General features: G+C 44.6%; 2 protein-coding genes across 2 annotated transcripts; both read left to right on the forward strand.

Moving 5' to 3' along the window:
* The first annotated feature begins 2,261 nt into the window (after positions 1-2,261).
* LOC136447093 (craniofacial development protein 2-like) lies at positions 2,262-2,828 on the forward strand. The gene has a single exon (XM_066445780.1). It carries the CDS (start codon positions 2,262-2,264, stop codon positions 2,826-2,828), a length of 567 nt encoding a protein of 188 aa, XP_066301877.1.
* Positions 2,829-23,845: 21,017 nt separating this feature from the next.
* LOC136446870 (four-jointed box protein 1-like) lies at positions 23,846-25,053 on the forward strand. The gene is made up of 2 exons (XM_066445511.1): positions 23,846-23,992; positions 24,806-25,053. Exons 1-2 carry the CDS (start codon positions 23,854-23,856, stop codon positions 24,997-24,999), a joined length of 333 nt encoding a protein of 110 aa, XP_066301608.1. The 5' UTR covers positions 23,846-23,853; the 3' UTR covers positions 25,000-25,053.
* The last annotated feature ends 1,018 nt before the right edge of the window (positions 25,054-26,071 follow it).

Genomic DNA, 26,071 nt, shown 5'->3' on the forward strand with positions numbered 1-26,071 from the left:
AGCTGGAGAGAGAAGACCAATTGCCCCCAGTGCTTCCTGACTCATTTGTAAACATTGCCCATGTACACATCTGCAGATTAGTCTTTGCTCGTCTGACATCTTCAGATTGCCAGATCAGGCTTCCGTCAAATCATTTTTTTTTAAGAAGTTGTTTCTTTAACCCCCCCCCCCCTCTCACTGGACCCGCGGCACACTGGTGGCGTCGCTGCGGCTGATCGAATTGACAAAGGCACTCAACGAATTTCATCGACAAAAAATGTTTTTAAGCTTTGTGTGTTTCGTTGTCTTTTTGGTCATACTTGTACATTTTGAACCATATTCCCATCATAAACTCAAGGGTGACACAAATCCGGTTTAGGACGCAGCGACGCCGGCAGCGTGCCGCGGGTCCAGTGAGAGGGGGGCTTTACTCCGAAAAATGAGAGACTCGGGACGACGTTGGTCCTTTTATCAGTGTGGCAAATGACTACGTTCCTCATAAACTATTTCAGGTACAGGCTTGCACGAGGACTTTTTCCACTGAGCATATATTTTGTAAAGATCAACCCATGAAAAACCATAACGTCGGTCGTATGCGCATAGAAGTGACATTTTAGGTATAGGTATTATCAAGAGTAAACTGAAGTTTTCACAACACTATCCCCATTTTCGTGATTTCTGAAGTAAACTGACAGTGGCTTAGACAGGTCCCCTTTTCTTTACTGTATTTTGTCATAAAATATCTAAAACCTTTGGATTTTCATTGTTTTTTCCTCCGCCAAAACATGTCATTCAAGAAAGCCCTAAGCATTCTTTATAAGATGTGCTTTAAGGATGTCACATTTCGTTTTGTTTGGTTGTGAGAATCTTTAAAAACATTTCCTCATAAAAACATCGATGTTGTATCAAAACTTATCATACAAAAACAACTTGTTTCTGTATTCATTTACAAAAATGAGAGGAGTGACTTTAATCAGTACATTCGAAAAACATGTCCACTTGCCCTTTTCTTGCGCATCTCAAACACACTGAGGCAAATGGTTAAGCATGAGCGTTTTTGAAACACATTGACACTTTTGCATGTGTAAAAAAACTAGATGTGCCTCTGTGGATACACATCAAGTTGATGCGTTTTGATAGTCCACGGGCTGATTGAAATATGCAAAACAACTTCTAGGGTATTTTTGGTGCTTCTTTATCCAAGAATACTATTGGACTCCTCTTTCTAGCGCAATTGATGGCAAAGATGAAATATTTCAGAAAGAGGAGTAAATGTTGGTATAGCAATATTACAATTGCCACAATATATTACATGTAGCAAAGTAGCGCATTCATTGCTCCAATTTACAACACAAAGTGCGAGCTACTTACTACCATTGCTACAATAGACACTCACTCACTCTCACTCATCCTCTTGCACGTAGTGCGTAGAGCCGACTAGGTTGACTAGGCCACGCCATCTTCCTCTGTTCTCGGCCATCTGCGGTGCCTGGGATAGCGGGATGTTGAGATTCCGCAGGTCTCGTCCCACGACATCCATCCATCGGGTACGGGGGGCCCCCCGTGGCCGTCGCCATCCTGCTTGTTTGGGATCAAAGTCCAGCATAGCTCTGGTGGGGTGCTCTGGTGGGAGGCGGAGAACATGGCCGTACCAGCGTATCCGACGCATTGCTGCTAGACGAGAAGCAGGCGGTTGTTTGGTCAGTTCACGGAGTTCGATGTTACTGACGTGTTCGTGCCATCGGATGCCGGCTATCCTTCGTAGGGCTCGACTGTCAAAGCCATCAAGTCGGGCTTCTAGTGTGTTGTTAAGCGGCCAGGCTTCGGAGCCGTACAGGAGTACTGGGATGACAGAGGAGTTGTAGATGCGCAGTTTTGTCTGCTGTGTGATGTGGCGGTGGCGCCAGAGAGGCTTCCACAGGGACTGTAGGACCGCGGCAGCTTGGGCACGTCTCTGGTTGACCTCAGGCTTTATGTCGCCAGTCTTGGATATTATTGATCCAAGGTACTTAAACGAGGGAACGAAGTTTACTGTGCATGAGTTGAAAACGAGTGGTTCGGGATCTGGGCCTTCTCCAATGTGCATGAGTTCTGTTTTGCCCCAGTTGATACTGAGGCCTAGCTTCTTGGCTTCCTCCTCGTACACCGTGAGTGCTTTTCGGAGACGTTCAAGAGAGTCAGCAAGCAGGGTGGTGTCATCAGCATACTCCAGGTCTGCCAGGTTATACTGACCGAAGGACACACCGGGAACTCGCTCACAGACCTTAGTCATTAGATAGTCGATGACGCAGTTGAAGAGATCCGGTGCAGCCACACAGCCCTGGCGAACCCCGCTGTTGATGGCCACGACCACCAACAACAATGGCAGCCGCCTACTGGAGCTCTGCAGAGCCACAAACCTCTGCATTGCCGACACATGGTTCCCGCGGAAGAGGATACATCACTGGACCTGGTACAGTCCTGATGGGAGAACCAGGAAAGCCATTGACCACATCCTCATCTCAAGCCGCTGGAAGTCCTTCGTCACCAACTGCAGAGTGTACAGAGGCGCCCAGCTCGGCAACACTGACCACAGACTACTGATTGCCCACATGAGGCTCAAGCTCAAGGCTGACCCATCTACCAAACGACAAGTCCGCCTCGACTCCACCCGTCTTAAGGACCCTCAGATCCAAGAGACTTTTAAATGTGCTATTACCAACCGATATAATGCCCTAGCCCCAGATGAAACGACGGATTGGGAGCGCTTTAGATCAGAAGCCTTCAAAGCAGCTGAAGAAGCGATAGGAAAGAGTAGACCTTCTCCTAAACACAATAGACACTACATGAAGGAAAATGACACTTCATGACAAATCACTTGCACAGTCCACATCCAACGAAAAAACATCTACCCCTTGGCCCTTCATTTCCTACTCACTAAATGAGGACGAATCGTCGCTATTTGTCTCAGGGGACTCAGGGGAGTTATTCTTTGTCTCTCTCGTGTCATTCTGGCTGTATGTAACTAGCTGAGAAGTACTGGTGGTAGAAGAGGGACAAACGTAGATATTATCCGTACGTGTCTCTGAATCAGCGGCAGTGGACTGTCTAAGATTGTTCTCATCATAGATGGCTGACTGGGTTCCCTCCACACTAGTGGACAGGGAAGCAGCTTCACAGCTGTCGGCTACGGGGGATTCTGCGGGGCTGAAGACTGCCTCGTTAGGGTCATGTTGGACATATGTGTTGGACAGGGTACGTTCTACGTTAGGAGCCAGAGCAGCTGAGTCACAGCAGGGAGCGCCGAAAGAACTCTGCGCAGTGACGATAGCCTCGTCACTCTGCTGGTAGGTTGTGGCCTGCGTGGCGCCCGGGTCGGGGAGAATGGAAGGGTGCTGGTAGCAGTTTTGGTCGGACATGCTGGAATTTCCAGCGCTAGCATTTTCGTAACTACTGCGCTCTACATAAGCTGCACACAACGCTCCCTGTCCGTAAGGGACAACCTCCGTTGAGCCAGAAGAATCTCTGTTGGACAAACTGTCATGGTCTTCAAGACGACTCTCAGCGTATGGGCTGATGACTGATTCATCCAAACTGTCGTGGTCATCAAAACAACCTTCCGCGTAAGGACTGATGACTGACTCTTCGGAACTGTCGTGATTTCCGATAGGCCAGTTGGAGCAGGCTGTGACCGCACGGACACCATGGGGCTGTTGTGCATTATTATCTTTAGCGAGAGGACAGGGCTTACCCCTCAAACACCTGGCACATGTCCAAACTACCTTCATAAGCAACATTAACAGCAACCCAGCAATAGCTGCAACCGAAATGTACCACAAGGCATTGTTGTTACTATCGACACTGGCACTGGTGCTCATCAGTGAGGGTGCTGTTGTTTGGCGTGTTGTAGTTTGGTGTGTTGTTGTGCTATTCAGTGTAGTGGGACGTTTTGTTGTGTGAAAATCGGACAGGTGTGTGTCAATTGGTACCTCAAAGTTGGTTGTGTAGGACCCACTCTCCGAGGAAGCTGTACAAAGTATGACCCTCAGAGCCAAAGGCCCCAACCCCTCAAGCCAAAGAGTGAAGCTGGACTTCCCCATGTAGTTAGAACACACCTTCTGTTTCCCGGGTTCCCTCATACCAGACTCCCTCATGCTACATTTCGTCCACCCCTCAGCCCTTAGGTAGGTCCCCACTCTCACTGTTAGGTTACCTGTTGTCAGACTGGCGTGTGTCGTTGTGTTTGTGTTGTACGTTATGTTCATGGAGTATTCTGACCCATTGGCAAAGGTCCAGGACACTTGGGACAAGTCCTCCCAGTACACGTTGCCAAAGGCTGTGTATTCTTGGGACTCTTGGTTTTTCTCTACCTTTAAAATCTCCACAAACGGTGGAGGGCATGGGAGGGCGCTGACATTAACCCGGACAGGAGAACTTTCCATCAGGGACGAGGCGGGACACCCTGTCTGTATGGACACTTCATAATGCCGGGGATGGGGCCCCCAAGATTTCCAGCTCCTCCACAGATGTTCATACAACCCAATGTTTGCACACGTACAGCGCAGGGGATTGTTCTGCAATCGAACATCCCACCCAAACGACATCCTCCCCGGATACAATGCGGCTATAGCATTTCCCTTCAGATTCAAATCGACCTTGGCTAGTTTTGACGGTTTGAACCAAAACCCTGACAGAAAACTCAGCTTGTTGCCCGACAAGTTAAGGAAACTCAGTCGCGTGTTTGAGTGGAACGCGCCATCTGCAATCCAAGAGATTTCATTGTACTCCAAGTGCAAGTTCAGAAGTTGTTCAAGCTTAGCAAACATGCCTACGCTGACTGACTGGAGCTTGTTCTCAACGATATAGATTCTTTGTACAGACCGCGATCCCTGCAGTACCCCGGGCGCTATGTACGAGATAGAATTTACACTTACGTCCAGCCAGTCCAGCTGTACTCCACGCAGCATGTCGGGTGCCATCGTCAGGATCTGGTTGTCCACAACATAGAGGTGCTCCAGCAGGGGCAAACCCTCAAAGGCACCAGCCTATCATGTAAACGTTGCGTTTTTAGACTACTAGTATTTGCGAGAACGAGGATGGGACAAGGAGAACGATTTGGACAAAAAGGTGTTCAAACCTATCCAGCTAGATATGCCGTGTGCCGGTTATAATGAACGACAAGTGTCCTAAAGCTCTCAATATAGCTGTTAATACTAGTCATAGGGGAATAGCTTGTGATAATTCATTTCAATATATACTGTGAACAAAATGTTATGGAACTTTATCTTCAGCCTATCACGTGAGATCAAGTTATTCTACACAATACGTGCGTGTATCAATCTTACCTCCAGACAGGTGATGTTGTTGCCCAGCAGCATTAGTTTCTCGAGTATTTCCATCCCCTCAAACGTGCCGCTTCTCAGGGTCTGAAGGTTGCTCTGCCAGATGACCAGGGTCTTCACCTGTGGAAGCTTAGCAAGCGCGCCTACCTCTATGGTTGTTATGTTACAGTTTACAAGCCATAGCTTACAGTCTTTACCACATGGTAGCTTTGAGAGGGCAGTGGTGTCACCTGTAGTCAATGTGCCTACGTTGTGATCGGCTATGACAAGTACAGTGACGCTCTGTTGAGAGGGACTCAAAGTGACACTCTGGGCGTCCCCTATAACAGAACTACCTGACACTTTTTCGTTACCTGTACAGTCGTAACAGGACATGAAGGTTGGATAGATATGGAAATTGTTAAAGGGCCCTTTGTAACTACCATAGGAAGATGGGTCTTTCTTCCACCTGGACGCGTACACGCCAATGTCATACCGATACCTTGGTCCGCCATTACGACTGTCACCAACACTACATCTCTCCGGTGATACCTTCTGACAGTGTCGCCAGTCCCCTGCCTCTACACATGGCACTACCAAACGTACAACTAACACCAGATAGAACTTCACCATCCATATTACAGTCATAGTGGAAACAATAGATCCTCAAATCCTAAATCCGCCGCTTAATAAGGACAGAGTCACCCCCCCCCCCCCCTACTAAATCTGTTTCTCACTACTCCACCACTAGAACGACTAATCTGGTATCCTCCTACCTCTAAAACAAAACAAAATGTCCTCAATCCTATACACAGTTGTGGCGTCAAATGGCTGAGTGGCTAGGCAAGCAGACGCGAGATCCAGAGGTCCCGGGTTCGAGCCCTGGCGTTCCTAGCTCGACGTTGTGTCCTTGTGAGAGGCCCTTTACATGGCTTTCCCCCATTTCTAACAATTAGTACCTGACTTCAGTCGGGGAGGTAAAAGGCAGTGGAAGGAGAGGGATGGGCTCCGCCTTCCAATACTGTTCCCTGGACACAGTGGATAACAACCCACTGCCCCTACGGCTTCAAAGAGGCTATGGGGCTAGCTTTACCTTCATAACCCGGTATCCATCCGTTTTCAGCTCAGGTGCACCAGACTGATTTCCCAACTCTGCCAGGCCTGAGGTTGTGTTCATATGTTTATGCAGGTAGAAATATCCAGTTTATCCCTGTAGTCTTAGCGAATGAACTGCAAGCCAAACGCAGACGATGGCCTTCACAACCATATGAAATATTCAAGAAATCAACGAACGGAAGCTTGGTGGGAGACTTACTTCTCAACTCTGCCTCTGGCAGGTCTGATGATGTGTCCATATCATGTTTAGGCAGCTATCCAGTTCATCCTGGTAGTCTTAGCGAATAAACTACTACTGGCCAAACGCAGATGATGGTCTACCTTCACTATTATATCAAAGATTCAGGAAACCAACGAACGGTAGAGCTAGGCGCGCGGTGCCAGACCTCTGAGAATGTGTCCATATGTGCAGCTATCCCGTTTATCCTGGTAGTCTTAACGAATGAGCCAGACGATGACATACTTTCACAATTATATTGAAAATAAAAACACCTAGTTGAAGATGTGGTGCCATACTTAATCATTTTCTCAACTCTGCCTCTCTAGCAGCTCTGAGGATGCGTCCACATGTTTATGCAGCTATCCCGTTTATCCAGGTAGTCTTAGCAAATGAGCCGTTACACACAAAATACAGACGAAGGCATAATTTCACAATTATATTGACATTCATGAAAACAACTAGTAGAAGAGGTGGTGCCATATCGCCATTAGCATTTGGTAGAGTATCTTACATTGCTGTAGTTACAACTGGAATCTCAAAGAACCAAATAGTCCAGGACGATTTACAAATGGCAAATTTCAATCGGCCTCGCTCCACTTTCAATGCATCGCTACTTTGAATTCATACGTGACAACATACATCTGGTACTTAAACAGGGGCATACTCGATTGGTCTGCCAGAGGTATATGTACGTAACATGTACGCAAAGTTTGGATCAAGCAGGACATAGAGATTGTTCTATCTACAAACAGGCTTCTCAATCCAAAGAAGGATGACATGGTCTTATACGTTCTTTCAACGTTCACAACTGTGTTACTAATGAAACACACAACAATCGGTGATATGTTTAGGTACATTGTGAACGTATCTAGCCTCCGAAATGTGTAGGTTAGACAGAAGTAAGACAGTTGTGCTGAGTCATCGACTTCATCAGTCCATTCCTCTGTGGCACCTACATCGTAACTATCATGAGGTGAACAAGTCATCCTGACAATACCGATGGGAAACTTTCTACAAGTATAGCTCTGAAATGCCTGAGGTAACAATACTAAAGCTGTAGCTTACTGAAGACCATATTTAGTCAGTGCTTGAACCATTCATGGCAGAGATTGTTGAAGCGGTTGTTCCTTCTTGACTGCATGTTGTGCACACGACGTGTTGCAACTGTCTATAGAGTCAGCTTGACACTCAAACATTCTTGACGCAAATTAGCTGATTTTGGAGCAGAGTGACGGTTAGCATGCATGGATGACATTATGAGAGATATGAATGTTGTCTGCAATGTAATGTAAAACATTTAGTATTGATGTCACTTTGCAGCTTGCTTCTAATAACCGCTTGCCACAGCAGGATGACTCTGATATAATAGAGGGCAGACATTTTTCAAACCCTGTCTTACGTTGTTCTCGTTATAATCAGTCTGTGTAAACACAAAGCCACCGCTTCCCAGTGGTTGTCGCTAATGGGACTGTCGCTAGGGGCGTAATTTACTCAGACTGACTTCACCATGTCCTTGGAATGGCCCTGGACATATGTTTCAAACAGTCTTTCAGATTCATCTTATAGTGTGATAAAGGTATGCTTTACATTTCCTTACAAGAGTCAAACAGTAGCGATGGTTCCAAGATTCATTAGATTTCAGTTCTTCTCTATGCCTACTCTTAATAATGCCCTTAATATTCAACTGTCTTTTCATACCTGTGTGCCATGCTTTGTGTACCCTGGTGGGATTATGTTAGATGTTATCTGGTAGAGAATAAGTATAATTTTTATTCTTTTATGTCCCAGATATCATGACATATGTAATAGATTATGTACATTATTAGCTTCTGTCGTATTCTCCTTATTGGATCAAGTAACAGAAAGTATATACATATACATCCTTGCATTGTGAATATAGATAGCTCTGGTGCTCGAGAAGAAGTGACATTCGATTATTACATTCCAACAGCGTCCTTTGTAATTGCAGGGGCATTTTTGTTGTAGACAGGAAAGGTCAAGAAAGGATTATTGAATTTTCGTGCTTTTGTAGATAACTTTGATGAAGACCAACGTAGTGGTACTTAAATTGTGTAAAGAAGGACTTGACTTGTATAATCAATGAGGAACACTTACATTTAAATTGTAGTAGATAACAGGAACTTCATACTCTTTGCATATATAACTTGTTCCAAGAGGAACACAAATAGGCATACATAATTTGCATACATTGACCTAGTTTGTATAACTGATGAGAAAATTGTGTAATACCCTTGTGGTATGTTGATATTTGTAACACATGTGATTAGATAAAGTAATCTCCATGCAGATCTAACGGTGGCAAAGACCTTGTCCAACTGGCAAAATGAGTTTTTATAGCCACCCAATATGGTATAGATAAGGGTGAATATAACCAAACATAAATCATATGAATTTGGTCATTAGAAATAGGTTCCTGTAAAGGATAAAACTTTCATAGTTGCAAGATCAATAATTTGAAAAGAGGAGATATTAGGTTCATATGAATTATGCTAATGAAGAAACTTGCTTCAACACAGTCTGCACTGTGTCGTTGATTAATGATGCAGATTTCATATCTGTGACATGTTCAAGTTATGTGAAAGAAAGCATTTCAAGTCATATGGTATGCAAATTATGCGATTTCCATAGTCACTGATGATTTTGCTTGGGGAAGGTATGGGGTAGCTAAACTCTTATTCAATCATAAAACTAAGCTAAACTTTTCACAAAACCCCCCAATTTTCATGATTTCTCGTATGTTTGGTTGTGTTTTTTTATTGTATTCGATGAATTTATATGGAACAAAAGATTTTTTTCATTACAGCATCCCCAAGTTAAGCGATGTTGAAATGATAAACGTTTCTGCATTGCTGTTAATTGTGAGCTTATATTGATATTATCAATGCATACTTTCATAAAAATTAGACCGCACATATACAAGTGCTTTGGAACCCAGTAATTCTTTGTTCAACCATGAAATCCTGTGAAAATTGCCCAAAAAAAGTGTATATGAGAACCGCTGTAATTTGTAACTTCGTATTGCTTGCTGCTGGAGCAATAGTAAACGCACGGCGGTTTCATAAAAATGAATATTCAATTGACGATTGTCCCCATTTTTCAGTAGCTCATTTAGAAACATTGCTAGACCGGGCTTCTGACATATCATTTTGAAAAATGAAAAAAAAAAAACAACTTTCTTTAGTCTGAAAAATGTGAGATTCTAGCCGACTTCTATCAGTGTAACATGGGCTGCGTACCTTAAAATCTTAATAAAAGATAAACTGTGCTTCCAGCTGAGACACCTTTAAATTGCGTTCTCTATAATTAGTGCATCTTTTTATATTGTATCATGCATTGTATATATTGTATTATGCTATGTATCGCCTAAGTGCCTTATTGTCGTATTCAGTGCAATTGTAATGTTAGTGGTCCGCAACATCAGCTTGTCTGCCTGGCGTTCCACTGTGTATTGTATTGTTGCAATTTCGAATAAAGATAAAGAAAGATAACATGGGCTGCGTACCTTAAAATCGTAATAAAAGATACACTGTTCTTCAACTCAATAAATCTAACTCACGGAATTTTCGACTGAATATCTCGGTCTTCTTCAGCTATCTGACACGTGTGCTGTAGACACGTGATTTTACGTTACTCTCCAAGCAGAGCTAGGGTTTCGGCTGGTTTTTGACGTGTTTTTAGGCGTTTTTGTCATGCCTTCTACTTTGTCATCGTTTTTGGGTTGGTGACACAACAAAAACGATGACAAAGTAGAAGGCATGACAAAAAAACACGTCAAAAAACAGCCGAAACCCTAGCTCTGCTTGGAGAGTAATTTTACGTCACGTGTGACGTCAGCTCAAATACCTTCATGCTAACCTTAAAACCTGTTTCAGTTACGAATTTTTGTGAGGACGTTTTTCTCCTAAGTGTATTTGTTTGAAGATCAACCCGTAAAAAGCCATAACATGTCAGTCGTATGTGCATGGACCTAACTTTTGGGCCATCTTCCTTGAAAACTTTCATGCATAACTACAACTAAGCTGAACTTTACACAACACCACCGCCACTTGCTTGATTTCTAAGAAAAGCAATAATGGTTTAAACAGCCCCCTTTGTTTCACTGTAATTCTTCATGAATATTGAAGACCTAGTAGGGTTGTTTTTTTCTCAGACAAACCAAATCAAGAAAGCCATCTTTATAAGTTGTGTGCTGTAACCATGTCACATTTCGTTTGTTTGATTGTGAAAATTTGTCATTAATCTCCTCGGAGCAGCATCGATGTTGCATTGAATGTATTAAAATAGTATGCCTGTCAGCATTTATAATGCATAGAAATCCACCTGCATTTAAACAACTATTTAAACAAAAAATTAGCCAGGGGTGGCTAGGTGATATAATTCACTTCAAAGGTATTTCTGGTGCTTCTTTATTCCATGATACATGATACTTTTGGACTCAGCTCTTTTTTGGCACAAATCAAAGATTTAAGACGGAAGAGTAAACTTTGATATGGTTGCAATATTACAATTACCGCAATGTGATTCTTGAATTAAACTAGCGCTATCATTGCTACAATTTACAACTCGAGGTACAAACTACGATTGCTACAATAAATGCTACATGAAGGAAAAACTACTGTACTGTACAGCCATTGCTACAATACATACCACATGGAGGAAATACTATTACATGAACTACCATATGCATTACTACAGTTTAAAAACTGTCTCTACCATTGGTATAAGATGATACAATGCTACAATCACTACAATATTTTGGTGAAGTGCTTGAAATTACTTCTGGTGCAATTTGTTTTTAAAAGCCATGTTTATTTGGCGCCCCGGTCTTGGTTGCTCGGTATGCATGACTGTGAATGTCCGAACCAGACAGGGGATGCGACTATTCAGCCACAGAGACCGTTTCGTCCGAAACAATTAAAGCATCCCCGTTAACCACGGGAACAAGCGAACCGCCCTGTGCGTTTTCTGAGTGCGACTCTTTGGGTGTTTCGGTCTTCAAGTTCGGGGTAGCCTCGTGAGTACCATCCGCGACGGCCTCTGGTAGAGAAGATGTCGCAGAGCAAATCGATTCGCTACGGTCGGAGTTTGGTAGAGGGGAAGGGCTTCTCTGATCAGTGATGATCCTTGCCGTCTCGTTGTCATTTCGGATTGCTTCTTTGGGTTCATCTTTGCCATACATTTTGGAAACGGGGCCGTCACTAGACGCATTGTCCTTTCCATACGCGCCGGACGTGTTACCTCGAATTTCTGTACGGTCACCACTGACATACTTGTCACAAAGCTTGCTCACCCCGTAAGGAACGATTTCTGAAGAGTCGGAAGCGTCTGACTCACACAAACTGTCGTGATCGCGGAGGTGACCTTCAGCGTACGGTGTGATCTCATCGTCTTCGACATCATACGTTATGGCATACGGGGCAATCTGTTCATCAGGGTCGCCACTATTTTCCCCTGTGTTGTCGTAGGCCACGGCATAAGGAACGATCGCGCTCGACCCAGACGGCCTGCGCGCTATACCTTCTCGTGGCACTGGTGCCTGTTCTGCTGGATTAATTTCTCGCCTTGCTACCCATTTGACCCCGATGGTATACTCCCATGCTATCCTCGTGAGCACCATCAACACCGCCGCCATAGATGCCAGCACAATCAGCCATACAGATTTGGACATGTTCTTCTTACTTTGGTCGCCCTGAACCCAGACCACTGAGGACCGGGGAGTGAACAGCGGTAGTGTGAAGGTTGCTGGTTGTATATTGGTTGTTGCTAGTGTGTGGGTTGTAGCTTGTGTCAGTAGCTGTGGTGTGGTGACAGGTTGTGTGAAGTGTAATATCTCTCTCCCATCAAAGTATGCGGTATAAGAACCAATCTCCGAGACAGCCGAACAGCTGAGATTCAAGAAGGTCAACTTTCCTACTGTGCTGAGCCAAAGGGTGAAGCTGGACTTCCCCATGTAGTTGGAACATTTTCCTTGAATATTTCTTATGTTATTTTCTAACCCCTTGCATTTCGTCCACCCCTCAGCCCTTAGGTAGGTCCCCACTCTCACAGTTAGGTTGCCGATCGCAAGACTAGCGTGTATCATTGTGTTTGTGTTGTATGTTATGTTCATTGAGTATTCTGACTCATTGGCAAAGATCCAGGACACTTGGGGCAGGTCCTCCCAGTACACGTTACCGAACCCTTTGTATTCTCGGGACTTATGATTTTCTTCTACGTTCACAATCTCGACAAACGGTGCCGGACAGGGTAGGGCGCTGACATTAACCCGGACAGGAGGACTTTCCATCAGGGACGAGGCGGGACACCCTGTTGGTAGGGAGATTTCTGAATGCCAAGGGTGCCGCCTTACCGATTTCCAGCGCTTCCACAGATGTTCATACAACCCAATGTTCGCACACGTACAGCGCAGGGGATTGTTCTGCAAACGAACATCCCACCTCAACTCCCCCCTCCCCGGATACGCAGCGACTATAGCATTTCCCTTCAGATTCAAATTCCCTATGTCTAGTTTTGACGGTTTGAACCAAAACCCTGACAGAAAACTCAGCTTGTTGCCCGACAAGTTGAGCAGACTTAGTCGCTTGTTTGAGCTGAACGCGCCATCCGCAATCCAAGAGATTTCATTGTACTCCAGGTGCAAACTCTGCAATTGTTCAAGCTTAGCAAACATGCCTACCCTGACTGACTTGAGCTTGTTCTCAACGATATAGATATTTCGTACAGACCGCGTTTCCTGCAGTACTCCAGGCGCTATGTAGCAGATAGAATTTGCACTTACGTCCAGCCATTCCAGCTGTAGTCCATGCAACATGTCGGGTGCAATCGTCAGTATCTGGTTGTCCACGAGATAGAGGAACCGAAGAAGCGGCAACCCGTCAAAGGCACCAGCCTAAAATGTAAAAGCCGTGTTTTAGACCATTCGTGAGAACCGAAAATTAAAGTATTTTTCTATTCAGATACGGTGTTACGATAAATGAGGATTCTCAATAAAGCTGTAGATACTCTTCGTGGGAAGTGCAGAGTGAAATGTGATAATTGACTTCAAAGTACAATGTTAAACAAAGCAACATGATGAAATTTTATACGTAACTCAAGGTTGAACAAGTTATTTAATACAATATGTGGGCATGCATGCCATTGTCTTACCTCCAGACAGGTGATGTTGTTGCCCAACAGCAGCAGTTTCTCAAGTCTCTCCATCCCCTCAGACGTGCCGCTTCTCAGGGTCTGAAGGTTGCTTCGCCAGATGACCAGGGTCTTCACCTGTGGAAGCTTAGCAAGCGCGCCTACCTCTATGGTCGTTATGTTACAGTTTACAAGCCATAGTTTACAGTCTTTACCACAGGGTATCTTTGAGAGAGCGACGGTGTCACCTGTAGTCAACGTGCCAACGTTGTGATCGGCTATGACAAGTATGGTGATGTCATGTTGAGAGGGACTCAGTGTGACACTCTGGGCGTCACCTATGATAGAACTACCTGACACACTCCCGTTACCTGTACAATTGTAGCAGGACATGAAGGTTGGGTAGATACGGATGTTATCGAAAGGCCCTCGATAGCTGATATAATAAGATGGGTCTTTGTTCCACCTGGACTTATACACGCCAATGTCATACCGATACTTTGATCTGCCAGTACGGCTGTCACCGACACTACATCTCTCAGGTGATACCTTCCTACAGTGTTGCCAGTCCCCTGCCTCTACGCACGGCACTACCAGACGTACAACCAACACTAGATAGAAATTCACCACCAACTTTACGGCCATGATGAGTAGCGTCAATGACGTTGCTCGTGCACGATAAACGCAATCTCACCAAACATGCAACCTTGCAGCAGAAGTCGGACCTGTTCAGCGCTTTTAGATCCTTTGTGCTATGATGCGACAAGAGAAGTTCTAATGTTTTATAAGGTTTTGTTCCATATTCATAGCGACGAAATAAAAACGTGTCAGTTCAGCCTTGTACATTATGGTGGGACATTTTGTATAACTGGAGGGTCAGGGTGAGATTTAGTGACTTCCTGTTGCTCAGGCATCATTTTTGTGGCCTTTTGCAGAGAATGCCGAAGTTATGGTCCTCAACTTAATCTATAAAAAACATGCTCCCTGTAAACAGAAGTTGGACCTGTGTTAGATCTGTTGTGCTGTGATGCGACAGAAGGAGTTCCATATTTTGTACTGTTTTGTTCCATATTCATAGCAACGAAATTAAAACGTATTGGTGTCAGTGCAGCCTTGTACATTATGGTGGGACATTTTGTATAACTGGGGAGTCAGGGACAGATCTAGCCCCAGCATCTTTGGAAATTATTACTCAGATTTTCATTAGCTTTGCGGTCTTTTGCAGAGAATACCGAAAGTTTGGTCCTCCACACACAATTATATCCAAAAAACATTCACCACTGCAAACAGAAGCTGGACCTGTTTTAGATCTGTTGTGCTGTGATGCGACAGACGGAGTTCCATATTCTGTACTGTTCCATATTCATAGCATCGAAATTAAAACGTATTGGTGTCAGTACAGCCTTGTTCATTATAGTGGGACAATTTGTCTACCTGAAAGGCCAGATCGACGGAAACTACAACTGAAGGTTTCATTAATTTTGTAACCTTGCATGGGAAGTGTTGGTGTTATAGTCCTCCCCGATGTATACAATGCATGGGGTTCATTGACCTAACCACAGCTTCATTGAACAACTCACTCACTCACTCGCTCGCTCACTCACTCACTCACTCACTCACTCACTCACTCACTCACTCACTCACTCACTCACTCTCTCCCATAGCTTAATCAGCCGTCGGGGCAGCATAGTTCTCTGTGAAAGCTTTCCACTGCTGGCGGTCTTCCGCCAGTCTGGTCATCTGGTTGGCTGAGTGACCGGTCCACTCCTGTAGATCTGTGATCCACGACCGACGGGGACGTCCCCGCGGCCGCGCACCCTCCGCTTTTCCCTGAAGGATTGTGTGTGCAAGAGTGCCTTTTGCCCTGGACACATGCCCGAACCACTCCAGTCTTTTTTTTTTCTTTTTACCTATGGACAAGAAACTGTCAAGTGGGCCTTGCAGGGTTTGGATGCGTTTCTTGACTTCTTTGTTTGTGGTGTGTGATGTCCAGTGAACTCGAAGCAGTCTGCGTTAGAACTAATGACGAAGGTTATAGCTAGGGTTTGGAAGTTTGTTTTAAGAAGTTCTATCGAAGATCCACTTGAAAACGACCTTAATGCAAGAAGGTTTGATACGTATTGATTGATTCTGAATGCCCTGATACAGTTTTTCGACTATTAAGGTCGCGTTCAAGTGGGTTCTGGTGATTAGGGTGTCCGCCAGGATGTTCCTATCCGAAAACTATGATTGACTCCGTGTATGGAGTCTTTTTTGCGGTGTGCTTGTTTGTTGGGTTGGCGTGTGTTCGTAGGTCTTCAATACACAGTAGACACAGAGTAGTTGCTACCTTTTCTCCCCAACGACCCGGAGGTCAAGGGACTAGGTAGGTAGGTAGGTAGGTAGACACAGACTATGTGAGTGGTAAGATGGGTCACTGGCTGCAAAGAGCAGACTTGCGGGGTGACAGGATAAGTAGCTTAATGTCTGATAGAGCTACAATGCATTAGCATGGGCAAGTAATTTGGTCATGAATACAGACTTAAAAGTGAAAATGTTACTGCTCTGTATTATTTCCTAATGTTTGTTTTATGGATTTTAGACCTCTGACCTCTCAACTTAATTTGTTTGCTTTTCTTTGATGATTTCAGTGCTATTGTTTGACATATTGATTTGTTCTGTATGTATTCCTATGTTTAATCATTATTTCTTGTTATGACCTTTATTTATTACCTGTACCCCTATGGGCTCTCTTGGAAATCAGCCTTTTTGGCTGAAGAGACTACCCATACGTTTCAAGATGAATAAATAAATAAAAATAAACGTTCTTTGGGTGGTAAGTGCTTCAATGTAAGAACAATTGTGCTGAAACTCTGGGGCTGTTTAGGCGACCCACACATGTGTACGTACTGACCCTGACCTCTCGATGTAGATACCATCATAGACATTATTTTGAATCATTTCTAAACAATAGTTCTATGTACACGTACTTAGAATATTGTTATAGTTTGTTAAACTGTCCATGTCAAAATTCCGATGAACTGTCTTGTCCTTGTCAGCAGGGCTAGCCTTTTGTAATAGCAACAGGCTAATTGGGCAGCCATGGCTGTGTCCTGAACAACCAAACCGATAAATAAATGAATAAATTGTGAGGATGTTTCAATATATATTTGTTGTCGGGAAAGGCCATACCCTGTATCTTGACCCCGTCCTTTACCATGATAAAAGCATGATAAAAACCATACAACTCCACTGCATCCGATCGGTATTTACCAGTCATAAAGGAGATACAGGTAAAGTGTGATTTTGTGGAATAAATCTGTCTTCATTTATGCCCCAACTTTATGTTACTTACACATCATCATTTTATTTACAAAAGGATTCTATATACATTGAAATATGTGACAAAGCCTGGCAGTACTAAAATGAGCATAAGATATGACCTGCATTATGATTTCGAAATATGTGCAACTTTTACATATCACAGGTAGCTATCGCCGGACAGGTTTACAAACTTATCATGAATTACCGAAATTCTACTACATGACAAATCACTTGCACAGTTCACATCGAACGCAGAAAAACATCTATCCCTCCATTCACTACTCACTGACTGAAGACGGCTCGTAGCTGTTTGTCTCAGGGGACTCTGGGGAGTTATTCTTTGTCTCTCTCGTGTCATCCTGGCTGTATGTGACGGGCTGAGAAGGTTCAGTACTGGCAGCAGAGGAGGGGCAGACGTAACTATCATCATTTTGAATCAGCGGTAATAGACTCTCTAATAACATTGTTCTCATCATAGATGGCAGACTGTGTTCCCTCCACACTAGTGGGCAGGGAAGCAGGCTAATAGCTGTCGGCTACGGGGGATTCTGCGGGGCTGAAGGCTGCCTCGTTAGGGTCATGTTGGACATATGTGTTGGACAGGGTACGTTCTACGTTAGGAGCCAGAGCAGCTGAATTATGGTAGGGTGCGTTGCGAGGACTCGTCACTGCTGGTAGGCAGAGGACTGGGTGGCGCCCGGGTTGGGGAGAATGGAAGGGTGCTGGTAGCAGTTTTGGTCGGACATGTTGGAATTTCCGGCGCTAGCATTTTCGTAACTACTACGCTCTTCGTAAACTGCACACAGCGCTCCTTGTCCGTAAGGGACAAAATCTGTAGGGCCGGAAGAATCACGCAAATTGTCATGGTCTTCAACACGGCCCTCAGCGTATGGGCTGATGACTGATTCATCCAAACTGTCGTGGTCGTCAAAACAGCCTTCCGCGTAAGAACTGATGACTGACTCGTCTGACCTGCTGTGATTTCCGATAGGCCAGTTGGAGCAGGCAATAACCATAGGGACACCATGGGGCTGTTGTGCATCATTGTCTCTAGTTATAGAACAGAGCTTAACCCTCAAACACCTGAAACATTTCCAAACTGCCGTCACAAACAACAGCAACCCAGCAATAGCTGCAACGGAAATGTACCACATGGCATTGTTGTCTCTGGTGCTCATCAGTGAGGGTGCTGTTGTTTGGTGTGTTGTTGTGCGATGTTGTATTCTGCTCATCAGTGGGAGCGCTGTTGTTGTGGGACGTTTTGTTGTGTGAGAATGTGTCAAGTGTGTGTCAATTGGTACCTTAAAGTCGGCTGTGTAGGACCCACTCTCCGAGGAAGCTGTACAAAGTATGACCCTCCAAGCCAAAGGCCCCGCCCCCTCAAGCCAAAGAGTGAAGCTGGACTTCCCCATGTAGTTAGAACACACCTGCTGTTTCCAGGGTTCCCCGATACCAAACTCCCTCATGCTACATTTCGTCCACCCTTCGGCCCTTAGGTAGGTCCCCACTCTCACTGTTAGGTTACATGTTGTCAGACTGACGTGTGTCGTTGTGTTTGTGTTGTATGTTATGTTCACGGAGTATTCTGACCCATTGCCAAATGTCCAGGACAGTTGTGGCAGGTCCTCCCAGTACACGTTACCGAACGCTTTGTATTCACGGGACTTATGATTTTGTTCCACGTTTACAATCTCCACAAACGGTACCGGGCAGGGTAGGGCGCTGACATTAGCCTGGGCAGGAGGGCTTTTCATCAGGGACAAGGCGGGACACCCTGTTGGTAGAGTGATCCCTGAACGCCAAGGATCCCGATTTCCCGATTTCCAGCGCCTCCACAGATGTTCATACAACCCAATGTTCGCACACGTACAGCGCAGGGGATTGTTCGGCATTAGAACATCCCAAATCAACTCCCCCCTCCCCGGATACAATGCGGCTATAGCATTTCCCTTCAGATTCAAATCCACCTTGGCTAGTTTTGACGGTTTGAACCAAAACCCTGACAAAAAAGTCAGCTTGTTACCCGACAAGTTAAGGAAACTCAGTCGCTTGTTTGAGTGGAACGCGCCATCTGCAATCCAAAAGATTACATTGTACTCCAAGTGCAAGCTCCGCAATTGTTCAAGCTTAGCAAACATGCCTACGCTGACTGTCTGGAGCTTGTTCTCAACGAGATAGATCCTTTGTGCAGACCGCGATCCCTGCAGTACCCCGGGCGCTATGTACGAGATAGAATTTGCACTTACGTCCAGCCAGTCCAGCTGTAGTCCACGCAGCATGTCGGGTGCCATCGTCAGGATCTGGTTGTCCACAACATAGAGGTGCAACAGCAGCGGCAACCCGTCAAAGGCACCAGCCTAAAATGTAAAAACAGTTTTACATTTTATGTGAGAAAGAAAAAAATTCCAAAGCTATGCAGCAAGATATGGCTTGTACGGGTTATAACGAATTATAAATGATAAATGAGCTGCAAATACTAGTCACTAAATGCAGAGGGCCTTGTACAAGATGTAACAATTCACTTCAATGTATACTTTAAAGACATAGTAATAAATCTTTATCTGTATCTGGTCACTAAAGAGAAGACCTTAGTTCTAGCTTTACGCAATGTGTGCCTGCTGTAATCTTACCTCCAGACAGGTGATGTTGTTGCCCAGCAGCAGCAGTTTCTTGAGGCTCTCCATCCCCTCAAACGTGCCGCTTCTCAAGGTCTGAAGGTTGCTCCGCCAGATGACCAGGGTCTTAACCCGTGGAAGCTTAGCAAGCGCGCCTACCTCTATGGTTGTTATGTTACAGTTTACAAACCATAGTTTACAGTCTTTACCACATGGTATCTTTGCGATAGCGGTGGTGTCATCTAAATGCAATGTACCAACGTTGTGATCGGCTATGGCAAGTATGGTGATGTCCAGTTGGGAGGGACTCAAAGTGCCACTCTGGACTTCCCCTATGACAGAGCTACCTGACACCCTTCCGTTATTCGCACAGTTGTAGCAGGACACGAAGGTTGGGTAGATATGAATGTTATCGAAAGGCCCTCGGTAACTACCAGAAAAATACAGGTCTTTGTTCCACCTGGACGCGTACACGCCAATGTCATACCGATACCTTGGTCCGCCATTACGACTGTCACCAACACGACTGTCACCAACACTACATCTCTCCGGCGATACCTTCTGACAGTGTTGCCAGTCCCCTGCCTCTACACCCGGCACTACCAGACGTACAACCAGCACTAGATAGAACTTCACCATCCACTTTACAGCCATGATAAGCAGCGTCGATCGATGACGCTGTTCGGGCACGACAAACACGATCTCACCAAACATGCACCCCTGCAGCAGAAGTCGGACCGGTTCAGCGCTTTTAGATCTCTTGTGCTGTGATGCGACAGAAGGTGTTCTAATTTTTTTTGTACTGTTTTATTACATATTCATAGCGACGAAATAAAAACGTGTTGGTGTCAGTGCAGCCTTGTTCATTATAGTGGGACAATTTGTCTACCTGAAGGGTCAGATCGACGGAAACTACATTTTAATGTTTTCATTAATTTTGCAACCATGCACGGGAAGCGTTGGTGTTATGGTCCTTCGCTATATGTATAGAATGCATGCAGTTCATTGACATACGCTCCCCACTCATAACTTCCAAACAGTGTCTTGCATTGCATGATCACAAGATTTGCAGGGGGTGATGTACATGTAAACATCAATCACTGCTGTAATGTTATAAAACAATGCTTTAAAGCATTGAACATTCTTTCTTTAAGGGTGGCTCTGATAGGAAAGACTATATACCTGTTGAATTAGCTTGAAAAATTACCTTTCCACGTCTGCCACACACCCATGATATAGTGGTATGATCGTCAGCCAGGTGTTTGGAACCTAGAGGACCAATGCAAGGGCCTTGTTTAGGGAGGAAGTTAACGTTGTCATGTAGAATTTGTCAGAATTGCGCTTGATGACACTTCACTGATCAGGTTAGCATTTGAGGGTAAGTTTTTATGGTCTGAAGTTTGATTCTTGAGATAATGACACCGTTGTTTTTCTCAACTTTCCCACAGGATTACATGCAGTACTGACGTACACTGGAACCGTTGATTGATTGATTGATTGATTGATCGATTGATTGATTGATTGATGGATTGATTGTTTTTATTGGCCAGAAATTATCCGTGCAATGGCAGCCTTTCTAGTGCTGAATTGGTGCAGGGTTTACAGGGTTCACATAATACACGTTCGTAAAAGATACATATTTGCTCCACACTTGTATTTTATGGAACTGTCACAAGGCCAAGATCGGTGACATGACAGGATTCGAATCCGGAACCACTTGGTTCTGAGCCGAACGCTCTGCCGTTACGCCACATGACCCCACTGAGTCTTCCCTATAGGCGACACACCAGTAATCCGCGCAGGCGCAGAAGGCCAAATTTTAGCCCAACTTTTAGGAAATAGGTTTGGTATCCTTGGTAAAGGTAGCTGTAAATGGGCTTTTTTCAGGATATGATGATATTTTGGAGCTGGATGTTACAGGTAAGGGTTTCTACCTTCGTATTAAGTTGAAAAATCAGACTTTCATCCATGTTTGTGGTGTCTGTAGGCCTGCAAAGTTTGCAATTTTTGTGTGATTATCAGGTAGAGAAGGGGGTCAAAGGTCAATTTTTGTAAACAAGGCCGGATTCGTAGGGGTTGTGCCGATTAGAAAGTTGAAATTATGCTCTAGATTGAAACTTTAGAGGCCTGACAACCCTGCCAATGCATGTTCTTCATGGGCTAAAACTCATGTAGGTGACTTTTGACAGCTTCTTTCTTACATGATTACCATGTATTAAGATAGGAAGCTTGATTACGATCCTGTGGCCTATAGTTGCCGCAGGCTGAATCACAATAGTCTACCATCTCGCAGTCGCCAGCTGACGCACCAAAGGACGTGGCGTTTCGCGCACAGCTGTTTCTGTCGAAACGGGACAAACCAGAAACAATCCACGGGCGGCGTTGCAAACCTTTCTGTATCACTGTTAGCAGCTTTTTTTCTGAAAAAAAGTTTGTCGCACATTTCTTCAAGTGAATGTATACGTTGTACTTCAATGGCAACCCAAGTTATACTATGGCAAAGAAACCCATATTGGGTGAATTCAAACCCGTCAACCATGAGATATGATCGGTCCCTACGACGATCACTAATTTTCTTTCTTCAATATGAAATACAGGGAAAACAGCACAGACGTTTCCCAGCACTGGTGACACGTTCCTCGCTCAGAAAAGAAGAAAGATTCTCGACCATAGTACAAGTCTGCCCCTCATCTGACTGGTGACACGTGAAGGAAACTTTTGCTCTGTTAGTTCAAAGTTAAGCTTCGACCATGTCTCTGTCTTGTTAATATTTAAACGACTACATCTGACGTGGAGCTTCTCAACGACAAAATAGGACACGATGTACAAGTCGACGCGGAGAAAATGTTTTAATTTGGTGTGGGTTGGACTCATAGCGGGCTTGTGCCTGTACCTGGCGCGCCTGGCGCTGCAACGGCCGAGTGGCGCACTGGACAGGGACTTACAGGTGAGTCGGAGCGCTCTCGTACCGAAAATAGGTTTCATGTTCATTCGTGCGAGCGTCTTAAACGTATATTAAATGTTGTAATCCATTTTGGGTTGGCTTGATCATTGTGAAAATTTAATTTTGTACCCACAACCGTTGAGTATACAATTAATGTTGCTGTTTTTAACTGTAACGAATCATTTGTGTATTTTCCATCATATATAAAAGAAAGTGTAAACGTTTCCCAACGACACAATACATAACCATACGGAATTTTGTTACCTATAAAAAAATCCAAAAAGAAAGACAAAGATATAGGTTTGACAAAGGATGCTTCTATCATGTCATGTGTCCATTCATGGACTCCCTTGCACTATACTATGTCATATCGTATCGTACCAAATTGCAGTCAAACTTGTACTTATAGTAATTATGCAAGAGACTTAAAGGGATATCTATAGACAGGTGTTCACTATTAAGAGGAAGCTGGGCAATCAATACCATCTTTATGAATTTGTATTTCTATAGCAATATTATCATCGTTACAGCTGTGTCAATATCAAATAGAGTGAAAGCTAACATTTGGTTAAAAGAAACATTGTTTAGGACTTATTGAAAGTGTTTTCTTCGCAGCATCCCAAACTCCGAGCGGGGAAACACAGGACACAAGCTCCGCAAATGGTTAGAATCATCGGCCTGGAAGACGAAGAAACAGAAGAAGACGAAGACACTGAAGAAGGAGGGGAAACGGTCACATCTTCCTTAAAGAAATCAGAACGTCTTCAAGAATCAAAAGACGAAAACACTGAAGGTTTCAAACCGGTACAGCCCCAGGTCCCAGAGGTGGGTGTATATTATATTCGTCGATGCACATTTACTTGTAATATTTTTTTCTGTGTTTTTTTTTCATTGACAAGTAGCATAATTCAAAGCTAACATAAAGTGAACCATCCAAATAGATAAAGCTCAACCAAAGAAGACCTAAATGGAACCTACTATAAAATAAAACATGAGTCAAAAAACAGGATAACATATCAGTTTGTATATAAAGTTCCCCATTTCCCTCGATGATTCTCCTTGTAGCGATAAGACATTCAACGTTTTGAAAGAAATTAATATATTCAATAAAATATTGAAAATTTGCTATTTTGGATTCTCTGCATTCATGAATCTAAATTTTGTAATCAGTCTTCTGTCAAAGTGCGGATTCCGCATTCACATCGAACAAAACGTATTTTTTTACAGGTCATGATCCCCAAAGTCCCGCCCAGACTCGAACCCCAGAAACCCGGCGGGGTCACTTGGGTCAAGGTCAACCACAGAGGTGTACCCGTGGTGGAGGACGGCATCTACTGGGCACGAAAGATAGAGGGGAAAATACCGTCAGGTGGGTATCTTTAGGCTATAGCCTCACTCTCTCATAATTTAAATATTTTATTCAAGGTCACAGAACACAGTATCTATCCGCGACCTCCGGGGTCTATGACGTGGGTACAGTAGTACAGTAGAATCCACTTAATTGCACAACGGATAAACGCACAAAATTCTTTAAGACTGGGTAGAAAGTCGCATGTGAAAGGGATCTATGTGTTAACTGTGCTGTCTGGTGTTGGAATATGTCGAATTCTAGACCGTATGATTTGGATTGTGAACGTTTTCCAGTTTGTGCTTAATGATGCGCTTTCTTACGCAACTTCCTCTCGGCGTAAGTCAGGTGGGTATCTTACGGTCACATTTGCGCCGGTGCCCGCAGGGAGTGTAGTCCGGGCCGGGCCCCGAAACCACAAATTTGGACTGCCATGTACCTCCCGGTGTTTGCGCGATTAGCTCAAAGCTTCTATTTGTTACCGAGTCCCGGGTTGATTTTAAGTCCGAGTTTAAGTCACCCCGGGGCCCGGCCGTGACAAAAAAATGTCTGGCAGCCGCAGGGTATCCTACGAGGCCACGCAGGGGTCATGCTAGAAAGTAGCCTGGAATCCAGACCTATTATAGCTCCCGAGTCTCTCTCGGGGGCTATAATAGGTCTGGATTCCAGGCTAGCTAGAAAGTGCTTAAAACAGCCCGTAAACTACCCGGCGGGGCCCCTTTTTTCAATCTTGACCAAAAAATCAGAATTTAGATATTCTATCCAACATAAGAATTAACGTAGCCGGAGGACGTCATAACCTATCTGCCGCATTTGATTCACTTTCTTCTCCAGGACATAGTGTCGGCACCATGCACATGAAGCGTCACGCCATGCGCAACCTACCGGTTGAGGAGGTACTGCAGGCGCGGTACGGCGGATGCGGACGTGGCGCGGACAGGGTGCTCCGGCTGTCGGATGACTCCTGGCTGTGCGCACGGTACAGGGAACCAACCAGTCTGCAAGGTACGGTGAATGGTGTTGGTTAGTTAAAATCCTCCCACACAATCATTGATGTATAGGGCGGTGCCCATCTCCGTTTCATAGCCCTGGGGCCACACTGTGGTGCAATCACTGCAGCAGGGGGTTAGTCCTCTGGCAGTGGAGTGTGTTTAACTTCCATACTGTTTCATAAGTATTACCATTTTTATAAAGGGTTTTGGTATGACTCAATGCGCCTCTTGTCCAGAGGTGTCCTACCTGGGGCTTGAACCCAGTGCCAGTCCTTCTGGTCCAAGTAATTTGAACCAGATGTGGCAGAGTAGCAGAGGCGCAGACCACTACACCACAGGGACACCCCCCGAATGGTGTGGGTTTGGTAAAAGAAATGGCAAGAGTTGGGTCCTCCCAACGACTTTCTTTGGTACTGCAGGCTCTGCATTTTTCGTCTTGCTATTGTAAGATATAGATAAGGGTTGACTGTAGTAAAGTATTGAACACTCTGCGCACGGTACAGGGAACAAACCACCCTGCAAGGTATGGTGAATCGGAAAACTTTCGCTGTTTTCTGGGCGGTTGCTCTGCTGCGAATTTATGGCATACACAGCAAAACTAATACTTACATGTGGTTAGGTGAAAGGAGTTTGGTCCTCCTAGCGACTTTCTTTGGTACTGCAGCTTCTTTCGTCATTCGTCCTCCAGGGGAGGTACTCTCCTTATATACTAGGAACTTAGGAAGGCTGCTATGGATGTATCGTCATCATACTAATACCTTACATGTGGTTTGGTCAATTCAAAGAAATGAGTTTGGTCCCCCTAGCGACTTACTTTAGTACTGCAGCTTCTGCGTCCCTTGTATCTTTACATACTAGGGATGCTTCGTTTATATACCAGAAGGGCTGCTATGGATGGATTGTCATGATAACTTTCGTGTGGCTTGGTCAAAGAAATGGCCAGAGGTTGGTCCTCCTAGCGACATTCCTTGGTATTGCAACTTTTTCATCATTCGTGTAGCAGGGAGAGGCTCTCCTTACATACTAGGAACTTAGCAAGGCTGCTATGGATGAATTGTCACGATAGCATACTTACGGTTTGGTCGAAGAAATGGATAGAGTTTGGTTA

Source organism: Branchiostoma lanceolatum, chromosome 13 (genome assembly GCF_035083965.1).
Source record: "Branchiostoma lanceolatum isolate klBraLanc5 chromosome 13, klBraLanc5.hap2, whole genome shotgun sequence".
Classification (NCBI taxonomy): domain Eukaryota; kingdom Metazoa; phylum Chordata; class Leptocardii; order Amphioxiformes; family Branchiostomatidae; genus Branchiostoma; species Branchiostoma lanceolatum.